Raw genomic sequence first — 19,465 nt, forward strand, 5'->3', positions numbered from 1 at the left:
TCAGAGTGCCCGTGAATGTGAATTTAGGAAAAAGTACAAATGAGTAGTCAATTTTATTATTAGGGGAAATCCAATTTGGTCTTCTATATAAAAAGATTGATAAATATTAACAACTTTTCCACTCTTTGTTTATTTTTTTACTACTTTTAAGTACATTCTAAATATTTTCTTTGGTTTTCCTTTAGAATTAGACCCAGTGACCAAGCAACTTATGCTCCATACAGCTAAACCAACTTTTGGTCATCTGAAAGATGTAAGTAAAATGATCAACTTATAATAAATATCATTATCCATAGTAATTAAATGCAAGCATCTATTATATTTTAATGTTCGGTAGACTTGCTACTAAAATGACTGGAATATTATCCACTCTCTAGAAAATAATACAGTAGGATATTTACACATATTTATGTATTTTAATGTTAGTTATGGTAATGCTTTTGGTAATATAGAGATCTATAAAAGACTATACAAACTTTCATATATCAACAAAAATGTACCACATAATTAGCCTTGCATAAGAGTTTCACCTATGTTTTCTTCTAGGAGTTTTACAATTTCAGATCTTATATTTAAGTCTCTAATTAATTTTGAGTTGATTTTTGTGTATGATATGAGGGAAGGGTCCAGTTTCATTGTTTTGCATGCCTGCTATATGTGACAACATGGATGAACCTCGAGGATATTCTGCAAAATGAAATAAATCAGTCACAGAAGGACAAATATTCCATGATTCCACTTATAGGACATATGTACATTAGACTCAAGTAAGCAAAAAATAGAATTGTTGTCAGGGGTTGGAAGCCAGAGAAATGGATAGTTGCCAATCAATGTATAAATAAAATCAATAATCAATAAAATCAATAATATAATTAATAAAATTTCAGCTATGCAAGATTAATACGTTCTAGAGATATATTATACAACATTGTCACTATAGATAGCAATACTGTATTGTTAATTAAAAATCTGTTAAAAGGATAATCTCATGTTAAGCGTTTTTAGCACAATAAAATAATTTTTAAAATTTCACATTTTTAAGAGCATACATTTAAACAGTTTTAGCATGTCCCTTTAATGTGACTAAAGTATTGTAGTTGAAATAAATACATGTTATGCCAACTCTACAAAACTTATGTTTACAATATGCTATAGAATGAGTAGAGGAACATTATAAATTAGATCATGTGAGAATAGTTCAATTAGAATATTTGATAACTAATACAAGAAATGTGAAGAAACCCTTGAAAAACTTTATCATATAATGAAGAATCCATAACATTCCAGAGAGGTCTGGAGAAGACCAGATGGCCTGATGGTATTGTTCCACATGAAAAGGAGGCAGAATCCAAGTCCACATGTCTGGAAAGGGTGTTTGTAAAAGGTGGCAGGTTATGATGTATGATATGAGAAAAAGGTAGAGATGTCAAAAGAAAAGGAAACAGATTAACAGTTTAACCAAATAAGGTCTTGGAAGACCAGACATCCATAGATGGAATTTTTAAAAACTAACCTGATTATAGTGTGGTTCTCAGTGCTAGTTTGCTCTCTGTCTCCCCACAAAACTCATTAGTGAAATCCACATGATTCACTCTGATATTTTCAGTGTTTTCTTATGGTTGAATTGGGACACATGTTGAGTCTTTCTTTGAGACTAATATGTGGTGAGCATAGAAGTCCCCCCAAAAGGACAAAATCTGGGTTATGTTTTGAGAACTTAACTGGGAGTTCTTAACTGCAGTTCTCATATGTATTTTTTATTAAATCATCATGATGAAAGTGAAACAAGAGTGTTTCCTCACTATAGTTGCCAAATGACACAAACCATGATGATAGTTGGCGTATGAATTCATAGGAGAGAAACATTATGAGTATTTGCAAAGTTTAATACTGAAGATTACAATAAAGTGCTAAATTCATGTACCATTTCATGTATTGAGTGAGAGAATCAATAAATGATATTCTAAAGTCTTGGGCTAGTAATGAATATATAATTGAACTACAGAAGTTAACCAATTTCTTAATATCAAAATCTTTCCAAGATTCTAATAAGATATCCATGGCAGATGTTGTCTGTAGATGTAGAGTTTCTTGGAGAAAGTACTCTATTGGGTGATTTGGTCATCAACCAAGTATTAGAATGATTTTTTTGAGGTCAAAAGCTACCGAAAAGAGAGAAATGTCAGGGGAATGCAATGCCAGTGACATCAGAAAAATATTTTGATTTGTGGTTAGAATATACCACTGAAATTCTCAGGAGTAAGAGGTATAAAGTAGAGAAATGAGAAAGATTAAAAAATCATTTTCAAGACCATGCTAAGAATTACATAAGGTGGACATGTCTTTGTTTGGGGGGCAATATGTTATAAAGTGGAAAATAGCCAGGATTAAGATGACAAGATTCTGATCATAAGTCAAAAAGGCAGGTAATAAAAGACTTCTACATATATGTTAGAACTCCAGAGACTTTGTAATAAGATTTGTGATAAGATGATGTGGAGAAAATGTTAGATTACCCAGAGGTAGTCACTTCAAGAGCAATTTATAAATAAGCCTTCGTGGAAAGACCTTGAATTCATTTAAAATGAAAAATTTAGGAGCTGGTCCAGGAAGATGGCGGCGTAGGAGGACGCTGGGCTCACCGCGCGTCCTGCTGATCACTTAGATTCCACCTACACCTGCCTAAATAACCCAGAAAACCGCCAGAGGATTAGCAGAACAGAGTCACCGGACCCAAGTGCAGACGAGAGGCCCACGGAAGAGGGTAGGAAGGGCGGCGAGGCGGTGCGCGCTCCACGGACTGGAGGGAGGGAGCCGGGGCAGAGGGGCGGCTCGCCGGCCAAGCAGAGCCCCCGAGTCTGGCTTGCAAAAGCGGAGGGGCCTGACTGACTGAGTTCCCACAGCAAGCGCGACTTAGCGTCTGGGAGGTCATAAGTTAACAGCTCTGCTCGGAAAGCGGGAAGGCTGGAGGACAAAGGGAGGGTGAGCTGCGGAGCCCCCGGACGACAAAGCTCAGTTTGGCGGGGAACAAAGGCGCTCGCCAGCGCCATCTCCCCCGCCCATCCCCCAGCCAAAATCCCAAAGGGAACCGGCTCCGGCCAGGGAAATTGCTCGCTCCACGCGAACACCCAACTCTGTGCTTCTGCGGAGCCAAACCTCCGGCAGCGATCTGACTCCCTCCGGCTGCCACAGGGCCCCTCCTGAAGTGGATCACCTAAGGAGAAGCGAGCTAAGCCTGCCCCCCCTGCCGCCGTGCACCTTGCCTTCCCACCCCAGCTAATACGCCAGATCCCCAGCATCACAAGCCTGGCAGTGTGCAAGTAGCCCAGACGGGCCACGCCACCCCACAGTGAATCCCGCCCCTAGGAGAGGGGAAGAGAAGGCACACACCAGTCTGACTGTGGCCCCAGCGGTGGGCTGGGGGCAGACATCAGGTCGGACTGCGGCCCCGCCCACCAACTCCAGTTATACACCACAGCACAGGGGAAGTGCCCTGCAGGCCCTCACCACACCAGGGACTATCCAAAATGACCAAGCGGAAGAATTCCCCTCAGAAGAATCTCCAGGAAATAACAACAGCTAATGAGCTGATCAAAAAGGATTTAAATAATATAACAGAAAGTGAATTTAGAATAATAGTCATAAAATTAATCGCTGGGCTGGAAAACAGCATACAGGACAGCAGAGAATCTCTTGCTACAGACATCAGGGGACTAAGGAACAGTCACGAGGAGCTGAAAAACGCTTTAAAGGAAATGGAAAACAAAATGCAAACCACCACGGCTCAGATGGAAGAGGCAGAAGAGAGAATAGGTGAACTAGAAGATAAAGTTATGGAAAAAGAGGAAGCTGAGAAAAAGAGAGATAAAAAAATCCAGGAGTATGAGGGGAAAATTAGAGAACTAAGTGATACACTAAAAAGAAATAATATACGCATAATTGGTATCCCAGAGGAGGAAGAGAGAGGGAAGGTGCTGAAGGGGTACTTGAAGAAATAATAGCTGAGAACTTCCCTGAACTGGGGAAGGAAAAAGGCATTGAAATCCAAGAGGCACAGAGAACTCCCTTCAGACGTAACTTGAATCGATCTTCTGCACGACATATCATAGTGAAACTGGCAAAATACAAGGATAAAGAGAAAATTCTGAAAGCAGCAAGGGGTAAACGTGCCCTCACATATAAAGGGAGACCTATAAGACTCGTGACTGATCTCTCTTTTGAAACTTGGCAGGCCAGAAAGAATTGGCACGAGATTTTCAGGGTGCTAGACAGCAAAAATATGCAGCCGAGAATCCTTTATCCAGCAAGTCTGTCATTTAGAATAGAAGGAGAGATAAAGGTCTTCCCAAACAAACAAAAACTGAAGGAATTTGTCACCACGAAACCAGCCCTACAAGAGATCCTAAGGGGGACCCTGTGAGACAAAGTACCAGAGACATCACTACAAGCATAAAACAGACAGACATCACAATGACTCTAAACCCGTATCTTTCTATAATAACACTGAATGTAAATGGATTAAATGCGCCAACCAAAAGACATAGGGTATCAGAATGGATAAAAAAAACAAGACCCATCTATTTGCTGTCTACAAGAGACTCATTTTAGACCTGAGGACACCTTTAGATTCAGAGTGAGGGGATGGAGAACTATTTATCATGCTACTGGAAGCCAGAAGAAAGCTGGAGTAGCCATACTTATATCAGACAAACTAGACTTTAAATTAAAGGCTGTAACAAGAGATGAAGAAGGACATTATATAATAGTTACAGGGTCTATCCATCAGGAAGAGCTAACAATTATAAATGTCTATGCGCCGAATACCGGAGCCCCCAAATATATAAAACAATTACTCATAAACAGAAGCAACCTTATTGATAAGAATGTGGTAATTGCTTGGGACTTTAACACCCCACTTACAGAAATGGATAGATCATCTAGACACACGGTCAATAAAGAAACAAGGGCCCTGAATGAGACACTGGATCAGATGGACTTGACAGATATATTTAGAACTCTGCATCCCAAAGCAACAGAATATACTTTCTTCTCGAGTGCACATGGAACATTCTCCAAGATAGATCATATAGTGGGTCACAAAACAGCCCTTCATAAGTTTACAAGAATTGAAATTATACCATGCATACTTTCAGACCACAATGCTATGAAGCTTGAAATCAACCACAGGAAAAAGTCTGGAAAACCTCCAAAAGCATGGAGGTTAAAGAACACCCTACTAACGAATGAGTGGGTCAACCAGGCAATTAGAGAAGAAATCAAAAAATATATGGAAACAAACGAAAATGAAAATACAACAATCCAAACGCTTTGGGACGCAGCGAAGGCAGTCCTGAGAGGAAAATACATTGCAATCCAGGCCTATCTCAAGAAACAAGAAAAATCCCAAATACAAAATCTAACAGCACACCTAAAGGAAATAGAAGCAGAACAGCAAAGGCAGCCTAAACCCAGCAGAAGAAGAGAAATAATAAAGATCAGAGCAGAAATAAACAATATAGAATCTAAAAAAACTGTAGAGCAGATCAACGAAACCAAGAGTTGGTTTTTTGAAAAAATAAACAAAATTGACAAACCTCTAGCCAGGCTTCTCAAAAAGAAAAGGGAGATGACCCAAATAGATAAAATCATGAATGAAAATGGAATTATTACAACCAATCCCTCAGAGATACAAACAATTATCAGGGAATACTATGAAAAATTATATGCCAACAAATTGGACAACCTGGAAGAAATGGACAAATTCCTGAACACCCACACGCTTCCAAAACTCAATCAGGAGGAAATAGAAAGCTTGAAGAGACCCATAACCAGCGAAGAAATTGAATCGGTTATCAAAAATCTCCCAACAAATAAGAGTCCAGGACCAGATGGCTTCCCAGGGGAGTTCTACCAGACGTTTAAAGCAGAGATAATACCTATCCTTCTCACGCTATTCCAAGAAATAGAAAGGGAAGGAAAACTTCCAGACTCATTCTATGAAGCCAGTATTACTTTGATTCCTAAACCAGACAGAGACCCAGTAAAAAAAGAGAACTACAGGCCAATATCCCTGATGAATATGGATGCAAAAATTCTCAATAAGATACTAGCAAATCGAATTCAACAGCATATAAAAAGAATTATTCACCGTGATCAAGTGGGATTCATTCCTGGGATGCAGGGCTGGTTGAACATTCGCAAATCAATCAACGTGATACATCACATTAACAAAAAAAAAAGAGAAGAACCGTATGATCCTGTCAATCGATGCAGAAAAGGCCTTTGACAAAATCCAGCACCCTTTCTTAATAAAAACCCTTGAGAAAGTCGGGATAGAAGGAACATACTTAAAGATCATAAAAGCCATTTATGAAAAGCCCACAGCTAACATCATCCTCAACGGGGAAAAACTGAGAGCTTTTTCCCTGAGATCAGGAACACGACAGGGATGCCCACTCTCACCGCTGTTGTTTAACATAGTGCTGGAAGTTCTAGCATCAGCAATCAGACAACAAAAGGAAATCAAAGGCATCAAAATTGGCAAAGATGAAGTCAAGCTTTCGCTTTTTGCAGATGACATGATATTATACATGGAAAATCCGATAGACTCCACCAAAAGTCTGCTAGAACTGATCCATGAATTCAGCAAAGTTGCAGGATACAAAATCAATGTACAGAAATCAGTTGCATTCTTATACACTAACAATGAAGCAACAGAAAGACAAATAAAGAAACTGATCCCATTCACAATTGCACCAAGAAGCATAAAATACCTAGGAATAAATCTAACCAAAGATGTAAAGGATCTGTATGCTGAAAACTATAGAAAGCTTATGAAGATAATTGAAGAAGATTTAAAGAAATGGAAAGACATTCCCTGCTCATGGATTGGAAAAATAAATATTGTCAAAATGTCAATACTACCCAAAGCTATCTACACATTCAATGCAATCCCAATCAAAATTGCACCAGCATTCTTCTCGAAACTAGAACAAGCAATCCTAAAATTCATATGGAACCACAAAAGGCCCCGAATAGCCAAAGGAATTTTGAAGAAGAAGACCAAAGCAGGAGGCATCACAATCCCAGACTTCAGCCTCTACTACAAAGCTGTCATCATCAAGACAGCATGGTATTGGCACAAAAACAGACACACAGACCAATGGAATAGAATAGAAACCCCAGAACTAGACCCACAAACATATGGCCAACTCATCTTTGACAAAGCAGGAAAGAACATCCAATGGAAAAAAGACAGCCTCTTTAACAAATGGTGCTGGGAGAACTGGACAGCAACATGCAGAAGGTTGAAACTAGACCACTTTCTCACACCATTTACAAAAATAAACTCAAAATGGATAAAGGACCTAAATGTGAGACAGGAAACCATCAGAACCTTAGAGGAGAAAGCAGGAAAAGACCTCTCTGACCTCAGCCGTAGCAATCTCTTACTCGACACATCCCCAAAGGCAAGGGAATTAAAAGCAAAAGTGAATTACTGGGACCTTATGAAGATAAAAAGCTTCTGCACAGCAAAGGAAACAACCAACAAAACTAAAAGGCAACCAACGGAATGGGAAAAGATATTTGCAAATGACATATCGGACAAAGGGCTAGTATCTAAAATCTATAAAGAGCTCACCAAACTCCACACCCAAAAAACAAATAACCCAGTGAAGAAATGGGCAGAAAACATGAATAGACACTTCTCTAAAGAAGACATCCAGATGGCCAACAGGCACATGAAAAGATGTTCAGCGTCGCTCCTTATCAGGGAAATACAAATCAAAACCACACTCAGGTATCACCTCACGCCAGTCAGAGTGGCCAAAATGAACAAATCAGGAGACTATAGATGCTGGAGAGGATGTGGAGAAACGGGAACCCTCTTGCACTGTTGGTGGGAATGCAAATTGGTGCAGCCGCTCTGGAAAGCAGTGTGCAGGTTCCTCAGAAAATTAAAAATAGACCTACCCTATGACCCAGCAATAGCACTGCTAGGAATCTACCCAAGGGATACAGGAGTACTGATGCATAGGGGCACTTGTACCCCAATGTTCATAGCAGCACTGTCAACAATAGCCAAATTATGGAAAGAGCCTAAATGTCCATCAACTGATGAATGGATAAAGAAATTGTGGTTTATATACACAATGGAATACTACGTGGCAATGAGAAAAAATGAAATATGGCCTTTTGTAGCAACATGGATGGAACTGGAGACTGTGATGCTAAGTGAAATAAGCCATACAGAGAAAGACAGATACCATATGGTTTCACTCTTATGTGGATCCTGAGAAACTTAACAGGAACCCATGGGGGAGGGGAAGGAAAAAAAAAAAAAAAAAAGGACGTTAGAGTGGGAGAGAGCCAAAGCATAAGAGACTGTTAAAAACTGAGAACAAACTGAGGGTTGATGGGGTTGGGAGGGAGGGGCAGGTGGGTGATGGGTATTGAGGAGGGCACCTTTTGGGATGAGCACTGGGTGTTGTATGGAAACCAATTTGTCAATAAACTTCATATAAAAAAAAAATAAAATAAAATAAAATAAATAAAAAAAAATAAAATAAAATGAAAAATTTACCCCTCCTATCTGTCTCTTAGTGAAGCTGATTCAGGAGGAAGAAGATTAGAGGTAATAATGCCCACCCTTAGTAGATAAAATGGAATCACTGACTTGAAACTTCTGTTATCAGTTCAAAGTGGGCCATTTGCAGATTACTCACATGTGGCTTAGCTGCCTGAGGTCATATGTACTAAAGAGAACAGGAAGAAATTGACCTTCAGAACTTGCCCTGGGCACTGAAATTGCCCACTAATTTAATTCTGGCCTGATGGTTGTCCTACACTGAGCTGATATGACCAACAGGGACTTGAAGAAGCAGATTTGGAAATAAAAACAATGGACTTCCCAAGACTAGGAAGTAGAAACATGAAGCCACACTCATTTTAGTTTTTTTAAGGGTAGAAACTATATTCTTGTCATAGAGAAATTAAGCTCATGAAATGAGAGCAGTTTGAAAGTAAGGCAGAGATACCAGAATTAGCAGCTAAAGTGGAGGAAGTACCCACCTAAAGATGTTTCTGTCAGGTGGGCTCTGACTCAGGATGAAATGTGATGAGGCCTGAACTTCTGAGTTCACCTCTGTACCCCTTCCCCCTTTCATAGCACTAACTGCATATTCCGTGACCTTGAGATATACCTACTAACCTCTACTGGTCAAACTATAACTTTGCCTGACTCTACTGATAGGGACAACTCCAGAATTAAAAAGTGACTTTCTTCAAAGCTAAGTCATCAGACTGGATCAGAAACACTACCCAGAAGAGAATATTGAGAAGGTCCTTTTATTCCTTAGTTGGGAGAGGAGTTTAAGGCAGTAGTCAGTGGAGCCCTGAGTATCACAAGTACATTCTGGTGTTGTCTTCTCGAGATTTTTTGAGGTGGATGCAGATATTTTTTGTAGGAGAGGTATAAATGAGAAAGAGTATTTTATTCACAGGGTAATTGGAGATAAGAAGTGCTAGAAACGACTGGCTAACTTGCTGGAACTGCCACCTGTGTGAGCAAAGATGTAATCTATGCATTCTGGGGATCTGAACATATGGGGAATGTGATAAATCTGAGAAATAGGTATTTAAGAGGCAGCAGAAAGAGCAAATGGAACAAGGAGAAAATCCTAGGTTGGAAGTGTGGTCAGAGAGAGACTTAGAAGAAAATACACGTTTCTAATTAAACTTTTAAGTTGTTTGCAGTGTCAGGTTTGAAAGTAAAAGTTCTGTTTTCCCTCAGAATCTCCAATTGGTCACTAATGATTTTTATGTGATATTTTGCTTTTATGTTCAGTGGAAAAAGGTGTCAAATACAACTTCAGGTTTAGGGACTGGGGCAAGAAGAGATGCTGAATACAAAGCCAGTCACATGTGTTAAACCATGTAGCATAAGAAAAGTAAAACACTCTTCTCCAAGGTGTTAAGGTTCATGCAAGTATTCATTTTTAATTCTGTATTTGTCACTGTTGTTTTCTGACAATTCTAAAGCTACTTCAAATTTTGCCTCCTTCAAGGGCATCTACTAGTGAAATTTACATGACTTGCTCTGGTGCTTTCTATGTTTTCTTATGACTGAATTTGGACACATGTTGAGTCTTCCTTTAAAAATAATGTGTGGTGAGGATAGAAGTGCCCAAAGAGGACAACATCTGGATTATATTTTGAGAACTTAACTGAGATTTGTGATTAAGGTGCAGCTCTCAGCTGCATTTTTTGGATTAAATCATTGTGATGAAAGTGAGACAAGAGTGTTTGCACAAGGTAGTCTTATTTTGTTAGCTAATTCCGGCAAAATCAAAATTAAAAGAGCAGAATATATACCTAAATAAAACACCTGTATCTTTTATGCACCTCATTCATCCTGATCAGCGTTTTTTCACAGACCTACAATTATTTTGACTAGTTTGTAAAAATGAGGAGTTTCAGACACAGCTCAGTAGTGCCTGTATAATTATTGGATGTTTAAACAAAGCCGAATTCTTATGGCCACAAAGAGCCAGCATTGAAATCCAGCCTGGATCTTATTCTCCACTCATCTGCTCAAACTCTAATTTTGTGTTTACTTTTAAAAACTCTATTGTTTTATCTTTCACAACTAATCTACAATCAATTTGGATATGGCTTCTGTGTATGATATGAATTTAAGTTCAAGTATTTTGTTTTGTTTTTGTTTTTTACATATGTCCAATTTTCCCTGCTTTATGTACTTAAAAGACCATCCTTTACTCATTGAACCACATTGCCATCGTTTGTATAAATCAGGTGATTATGTATTTCTTTATGTATTCACTGTTATGTAATATAAATATGTTTTTCTTTCCCCACACCAATGGGAGCATAGCTTAATTTTTGACAATTATATATAAATTCTGACTTTTTATAGACTATATCCTGCTGCTCTGTTTTTCTTCATGATTGCCTTCCCAATTCTCTTCCTCTCTGAATTTCCATTTAAATTTTACCATAAAATCAACTTATCAATATCCAGAAAATAACCTGCTGGGATTTAAAATTTTTCTATTTGTTGTTGCTTTTCAGGAGGTCTATTTTGATGTGCCAACCTTTGGCTTTGGTTTTATTTCTGTTTATTCTGTTTAGGTCTTAGAGCTTTTTGAATCTACTGGTATATATCTTTCATTAGTTTTGGAAAACTCTCAGCCAGGATTTTTTTCCAAATAATGATTCTGCCCCATTTTTTTTCCTCTCCATTTCAGACTCCATTTAAATATATGTGAGAAATTTGTACTCTAGGTGTCCTTTCTCCTACACATTTTCTATATATTTCTTTTTATCTCTGCCTCAGTGTATTTGCATACTTTTAATTCTTCTTTCTTCCACTCACCAATCCTATATTCTACTCTAATTTGCTGTTAAATCTAGCTGTTGAGCTCTTAACTTCCAAATCTGAGTATTTATCTAAAGGAAACAAAAAAACCCCACTAATTTGAAAAGATATATGCACCTCTGTATGTTCATTGCAGCATTATTTGTAATAGCCAAGATATGGAACCAACCTTAGTGTCCATCGATGGATGAATGGGTAAAGAAATTGTGGTATATATAAACAATAGAATATTGTTTAGCTATTAAAAAAGAATGAAATCTTGCCATTTGTCACAAAATGAATGGACCTTGAGGGCATTATGCTAAGTGAAATAAGTCAGTCAGAAAAGGACAAATATTGATCTCTTTTATATGTGGAATCTAAAAAAAAACAATAATAAAGAAAAATAAAAAGCTCATAGAAACTGAAAACAGATTAATAGTTGCCAGAGGTGGGAAGTGGGTTGGGAGAAATAGGTATATTCGGGTTTTTTTGTTGTTGTTTAGTTTAAATAAATTGAATAAAAAACATACAGGTTTTTGGGGTGCCTGGGTGGCTCAGTTGGTTGAGCGACTGACTTTGGCTCAGGTCATGATCTCACGGTTTGTGAGTCTGAGCCCCGCATCCAGCTCTGTGCTAATAGCTCTGAGCCTGGAGCCTGCTTCTGAGTCTGTCTGTCTGTCTGTCTCTCTCTCTCTCTCTCTGCCCCTCCCCCACTCATGCTCTGTCTCTCTGCCTCAGAAATAAACATTAAAAAAAATTAAAAAAAACATAGGTTTCAATTATCAGATAGTAGCTACATTTCTTCATCGTTTCAGCCCATTTTTTCCACATTTTCTTTAACACATTAGTCAAAGTTTTGAGTTTTTTTTTCTGTTTGTTTTTTTTTACTGTGGTAAGAACACTTAACATGAGATCTACCTTCTGAACAAATTTTTAAATGCTTACGTAATATTAACTATAGATGCAGAGTTGTATAGGTCATCTCTAGAACTTACTCATTTGTGTAACTGATACTTTATACCTATTGAACAACAACTCATTCCCTTCTCCCCACAGCCCCTAGAAACCACTATTCTACTCCCTGTTGCTATGAGTTGACTATTCAGATATCTCATATAGTTGGAATCAGGCAACATATGTCCTTCTATGACTGGTTGTTTCATTTAGCATAATATCCTACAATTCATACATGTTGTTGCATATGGCAGAATTTCCTTCTTTTTTAAGGTGGAATAATATTCCATTGTATGTATATACCACATTTCTTTATCCAAATGATGATGGACTTTAGGTTTTATCCATATATTGACTATTGTGAATAATGCATCAATGGGCATGGGACTGAAGATATCACCTCTAGATCTTGATTTCAATTCTTTTGAATATATACCCATTAGTGGCATTGCTAGGTCATATAGTAGCTCTATTTTAATTTTTGAGGAACCTCCATATGTTTTTCATAGTGACTGCACCATTTTAGATTTCCACCAACAGTATACAAGGGTTCCAATTTCTCCCTATTCTCACCAACAGTTATCTTTTGTTTTTTTAATAATAGCCATCATGACAAGTATTAGGTAATATCTTATTGTAGTTTTGATTTGCATTTCCCTGATGATTAGTGATGTTGAGCACCTTTTCATACATGTGTTGGCCATTTGTGTGTCCTCTTTGGAGGAATATCTATTCAAGTTGTTTGCCCATTTTTATCCATTATTTGTATTTTTTTTCTATTGAATTGAAGGAGTTCCTACTGTATTTTGATTATTAACCACTATCAAATATATGGTTTGCTAATATTTTCTCCCATTTCATAGGTCATTTATTCATTTTGTTGATTGTTTCCTTCATTGTGCAGGAGCTTTTTGGTGTAATACAGTCCCACTTCTATATATTTGCTTTTGTTGCTTGTGCTTTGGGTGTCTCTTTCAAGAAGTCATTGCAGAGATTAATGTCATGAAGCTTTTCTCCTGTATTTTCTTCTATGAGTTTTATTGTTTCAAGCCTTAACTTTTAACTCTTTAATTCACTTTGAGTTGATATTTATATATGGTGTAAGATAAAGGTCCAGTTTCATTCTTTTGCATGTGTATATCCAGTTTTCCTAACACCATTTGTTGAAGAAATGATTCTTTCTCCATTGCACATTCTTGTCATTCTTGTTAAAAATCAGTCAATGGTATACGTGTAGGTCTATTTGGGGCCTCTTTATTCTGTTCCATTGATCTATATGTCGGCTTTTATACTAGTAAGATACCATTTTAATTGCTATAGCTTTGTAATTTGATATCAAGAAGTATGATACCTCCAGCTTTGCTTTTTTTCTCTCAAGATTGCTTTGACTATTTTGGGATCTTTGTGGCTTCATAGGAATTTTAAGATTGTTTTCTATTTCTGTAAAAAATATCATTGGGGTTTTTACAGGGATTGCACTGAGTCTGTAGACCACTTTGAGTAGTATGGCTATTTTAATAATATTAATTCTTCCAGTCCATGAATACAAGTTGTCTTTTCATTTAGTACTGACTTCTTTAATCTCTTTTCTCACTGTTTTACAGTTTCAGTGTATAAGTTTTTTATCTCCTTGGTTTGATGCTATTGTAAATGGGATTATTTTCTTAATTTCCTTTTTGAATAGCTGATTGTTAGCATATAGAAATGCAACTGATGTTGATTTTGTGCCCTGCAGCTTTAAAACCAGAACAAAGACACTGTAAGAAAACCACACCCCAATATCCTTGGAGGACACAGAATCAAAAATCTTCAACAAAATACTAGCAAACCAATTCAACAATACATTAAAAGTATGAGACCTCATTAACAAGTGGGATTTACCTCTGAACAAGGATGGTTGAACATAAATCAATTAATATGATATATCAAATTTATAGAATGACAGATAAAAATTGCATGATCATAGAAATATATACATAAAAACATTTGACAAAATTCATTACACTTTCATGATAAAAACTGTCAGTAAACTTGGTATAGTAGGAAGATATCGCAACATAGTAAAGACCATACATTACAAGCCCACAGTTAATATACTCAGTGTCAACAAATCAAAAGTTTTTCCTCTAAGATCAGGACCAAGGCAAGGATGACCACCACACCACTTCTACTCAGCATAGTACCAGAAATCCTGGCCAAAACAATTAGGCAAGAAAAAGAAAGCTTCCAAATTGGAAAGAAAGAAGTAAAATAATCTGTTTGCAGATGGCAAACAGATGAGTTTATAAATGTAGGAAACGCTAAAGACCTAACAAAACAAAACTGTCAAAGTTATGTTAATTTCCTTATCTACCATAGCATCTGAATCATCTGTGCATCTAGACCATCAAGTTCTTTTTTTTTTCCCCCTTGGTCCTCTGTCACATTGTCTTGTTTATTGTCATGCCTGGTAATTTTCAATCTAATGCTGGATATTTTGTCGAAAAATTCATGGGACTTCACATGATATCCTCCTAGTGATAAGGTTCTTTGTTTCTTTAGTAGGAGGACAGAATGGGGTATTCAAAACTTAAAGCAACCAAGGAATTAAGGCTGCATCACAACTTCGGTAATAACACTCAAGTCTATTATTTCATTCTGGTCACTCACCAGTGTTTTTAGTGGAATTTGAAAACATCCTGTGGGCCCCTTCCCTAACAGTTTCTGAAATCTATTTTTGCCTCTCCAGAAATGATTGCTAAAAATTTAGCTTTTTTTTTTTTTCCGAATAGTTTTGGGCTAAGCATTTTAGGTTCTTGCCCTGCACAGCTTCAGGGATGACAGGGATAATTTACCATGTGTTTCAGGCCCATAAAGTCTTTAATTTTGTCACTATAAACACAAGAGACCACTAAAATCTCAGATGATTTCTCATTACTGAGAGCTAATAACTCTCTGTCTAGGCAAATTTCTCAAACAGAACCAGTAAATGACCCCAAAGTAACAATCGGCCCCACATTGAGAGCTCAATTCCAGATTACCAGATCTTTATGTCTTCATGGGATTTTCAGATACCTGAAGGCTTTTAAAAAATGATTTTTCACAGCTTTTCTAATTGTGCTCAATGGAATGATAGTCTACCACAAGGTAATCCACTTTACCCAGAAGTGGAAGTTCTGCATATATTTCTGCTGAAAAACATGAATCAAAACATCTTTCCTTATTAGTTTTATTTCCATATTTAGGCTCTACCACTTTTCTCTGGCTTTCCATATGAGGGACTTGCCCACAGTACTTTTTTTAACAACTATCTGGCAGTATTTTTTCCCCAATGAATGGTTCTAAGCTGTCTGTCATTCCCTAATATCTGAAATGTTCAAATAAAGTCTCCCTTGTACCCACATGGTTTCCGCCACAGGAATACCTTTACTTAAGACAGTTAACTGTTCTATCTTTTAAACATTTCTATGTTAAGATTTTTCCATGTGCATGAAATAGAGACTCCTTTTCTCTTACTTTATTCTTTGTGGAAAGGCTAGACTTCAGGGAAGATACTTTGTGACCATGACTTAATAAATAAATGAGACTCATGTAGAACAATAGAAGTATGGTAGGTATATAAGTAATTGCTGACAGAATGTACAGAAAACATTGTAAATACAGAAAAACTAGAGAGACACTACTTTAAACTAGAGTTGACTCACACAAGTTGAAAAGAGAGCAAAAAGGAGCAGAGAGAATAATGAAAAACATTTAAAGCAGTATGAATCAAGTTCAATATTAGATCAAACCAATAAATTTATTTATCCTCAGTATATAATGTCATATTTGGTAAGACATGTTAAGAAGAATAAAACTAGATATTTTTAAAATGGAAAAATATACTCAGGAGATATTTTGTAGCTTGTGAAAAGCCATTCTTTTGTTACTCTTGAAGCAAATCAGGTTTGTAATGGAGCAGAACAATTAGATTTAATTTAAAAATAAAATCCAGGGGCGCCTGGGTGGCTCAATCGGTTAAGCGTCCGACTTCAGCTCAGGTCACGATCTCGCGGTCCGTGAGTTCGAGCCCCGCGTCAGGCTCTGGGCTGATGGCTCAGAGCCTGGAGCCTGCTTCTGATTCTGTGTCTCCCTCTCTCTCTGCCCCTCCCCCATTCATGCTCTGTCTCTCTTTGTCCCCAAAATAAATAAACATTAAAAAAATTAATAAAAAAAATAAAATCCAGTATTTTACTCTAGCAATTGTGGTAGATGGGAAGGCAGAAGGAAAATTAAGAAGTTCTGTTTTATTTGGAACTTCTCTATTCCTTGGTTCATCTATCAGTGACTATGTTACTTCCTGAAATTTTCTGAAAATCTCTGTAAAAACACATATGTGTTGCACCAAAAAAAGAATAAATACTCTCTAGAAAATTCAATGTATAATGCTTGTTCCAGTGTAATTTTGTATTGCGTGTGCAGTATTTCACTGAGTGGCTCATGACTGCAATGAGGAGCATAGCACTGGACACACATGGCCACAAGAACACATGGAGTCCCAAGTCTGTGCTCCTGGCATTCTGCACTCACCAGAGCGGTTGATATTCTAAGAAAGGGAAAGCAGTCTGATGGCAAAATGGAGGAGGCTTATAGGTGTAATGTTTCTTCATCCTACAGTAATGTGGTATACGTGTCTTTTTTAATTTCTTTTTGAATTTGTCTCAGTGATCAGTCTGAATGGACTTAATTTTTAAAGTGAAGAAAGAAATTATTTTAGTTTTTGTAATATTTTCCCTATTTAATGCATTTAAAACAAATATATGAGTGTTAACTTGGCATACATAAGGGCCACCTATGGAACTTTTAAAACAACTATATATGATTTGCTCTTTGCAATTTCTAATTCAGGATATTTGAAATGTATGTCAGACACCTGCATTTTTAAAAGTTTTATAAATGCTTGCACTCAGACTCCTTTCAAATTTAACTTGGCACTGATCCAAAAACATATTTTTAAACTTTGTTATTTGGTCCTGAAATAAAAACCAAACTACTTTGACTCTTACACCAATCCAAGTTATCTGTTAGGTGCATGTATTCTTCATCAGTGCTATTACTTTTCAAAATATGATGACAACCCTTTTTTAGTTCTACTAACTCTTAAAGCAATTGGTTTTGTATGGGACAATAAAATAAAATAAAATAGTAATAATACAAAAAGCTGTTAGGGAGAATAACATGGACATAATGATCACTTACTCATTTGAGAATTAGTGATTGAGAATTTCCTAAACAATATTTCTGCTAGCCTTTTGCTCAGATCTAGAACTTTCAAAACTATCCTTATAAGTAAACAAACAATAAACCAATTTCAAGCCTGTCTACATATAAGCCACAGTATATAAAAATGGAGCCAAAAATAATAAATTATTAAACTTTCTGTGTTGAAAGTGGTGTTGGCTCTCCTACCCATGTTCCCATTTGTATACATGAGCACTCAAGTGTGCACACAGGACAGCTCCTAGGGCAAAATGAGAATATGAAGCTGACTGCTTTAGACAGTCTGTAGTGGATTGCAGGGTTAAGGGATATCATCTGATGATTGTGTCCATCCAAATTAGATTGTTTGGCAATTAGATTGCTTGTGTCCTATGTCATAGCATGGTCTAATTTGAGGATGTTATCACTAGAAATGTCAGAGCACTTCTGACTATACTATATTGTAAAAATGTAGGCATGGATGTAATTTCCAATATTCTTTTTATTAAGACACATTGGAAATGTTTTTTTGGTTATAGTGCCAGTAATAAGTCTTTTCCTGAATAAGTGTTTTGTTTTTATTTCAAGGATACTGTGACCCATTAAATGAATCATTGATCCTTCTTTGTGTTGACTACTAGAAAGCTTTGGGCTAAATTTGTGTCCTGTCTCTAGCAGATGTACAGGAACATTTGGTATGCTTTCAGTGTACTCATCTTACTTCTGACATCATCTCCTTTTCCTATCCTCATTTTCCCTCTGTCCCAATTTTCCCAGTCTTGATTTATTTTATTTTGTAGTTTTGCATACATTTTCATAAGAAAAATTTTTAAGGTACATCTTTTAACAAGAAAAGAAAATAAACTGAGTTCATAGTAATCATTATCACCTAGTGCCAAGCACCCAAATTAAATCATTTTACCTTTAATCAATATAATCAGAATGGTTTAATTTTGCATGACATTCTTTTGATTACTAGCATATTATTTTATTCATGGTTCAAATAAGACTGTAAAGCAATATATAAAGATGACCACTATTGTTACCAGAGAATCTTAGGGAGAGTTTTATTTTATTCATTTGCTTAATGAATTAATGTCTAATAAAACAGAATGGACAGAGGGAATAATTATAGTATTAATATAGTTCAGAAAATATTTTTAATTAAATGAATAAAACCCAATCTATCCCTTTAGATACCTTCTGAATAGATGCAATAGGGTAGCATTTAATTTAATTAGACATTTGAAATGGTCAATTTATTCTATTACGTTTCCAGTCCTAAACATTATGATTGCTGTGGGTCATCCATACTATATGATACATGATTTTTAAATTTTAGTTTAGACTAAAATGTTCTGTAACATAAATATAAATAATGACTATAAACACAGTAATTTTTAAAGATCTAGTGTGACTACCTTATTTTATATTCCTACCAAATCAATTTTGGAAATAAAGTTTCAGAAGCAAAATGCAAATGTTATGTTGCAATATGAAAATTGCTCTGTTTCTAATTAGAACAAATGTTATGGTCTCTTAAAATTACTCTTGATTTAATGTGCTTACTTTCATGCATAATCATTGTGTGAAATCCTTCTGTTTGTAATCATAGTTTTCCAGAAGAAAAATTAATATAAAGGAAATTTCTAGAATTTGATAATTACTTCTGCTTTCGGAAAAGTTTTTCAAGTTTTCTTAAAACATTTCCCTTAATGGAACAACTATTTTTTCTTGCATAAATAATTTAAAAATAACAAAGATTATTTGATGTTCTCTATATTTTAATGGGAGTTTTAATTTTGAAACAAGAGAGTCATGCTTTTGCATCTGCAATTAAACTTTTGTTGTTGCCATTTCTTATGTGTATAGGGTACAATATATTATTGCCATACAGATAGTGAATGCAAATTG

At 36.3% G+C, this 19,465-nt stretch overlaps 1 protein-coding gene across 1 annotated transcript in view; it reads left to right on the forward strand.

Annotated features, from left to right (window-relative positions):
• CNBD1 (cyclic nucleotide binding domain containing 1) overlaps positions 1-19,465 on the forward strand; it is a 489,467-nt gene that overhangs the window by 440,721 nt on the left and 29,281 nt on the right. Inside the window, exon 11 of the mRNA XM_047073787.1 lies at positions 186-253. Within this exon, the coding sequence (XP_046929743.1) occupies positions 186-253 (68 nt within the window). The remainder of the gene's footprint in view (positions 1-185; positions 254-19,465) is intronic.

Source organism: Lynx rufus, unplaced genomic scaffold (genome assembly GCF_022079265.1).
Source record: "Lynx rufus isolate CCGP_SWC_20201006 ecotype Redwood Valley unplaced genomic scaffold, mLynRuf1.p SCAF_12, whole genome shotgun sequence".
NCBI classification, from domain to species: domain Eukaryota; kingdom Metazoa; phylum Chordata; class Mammalia; order Carnivora; family Felidae; genus Lynx; species Lynx rufus.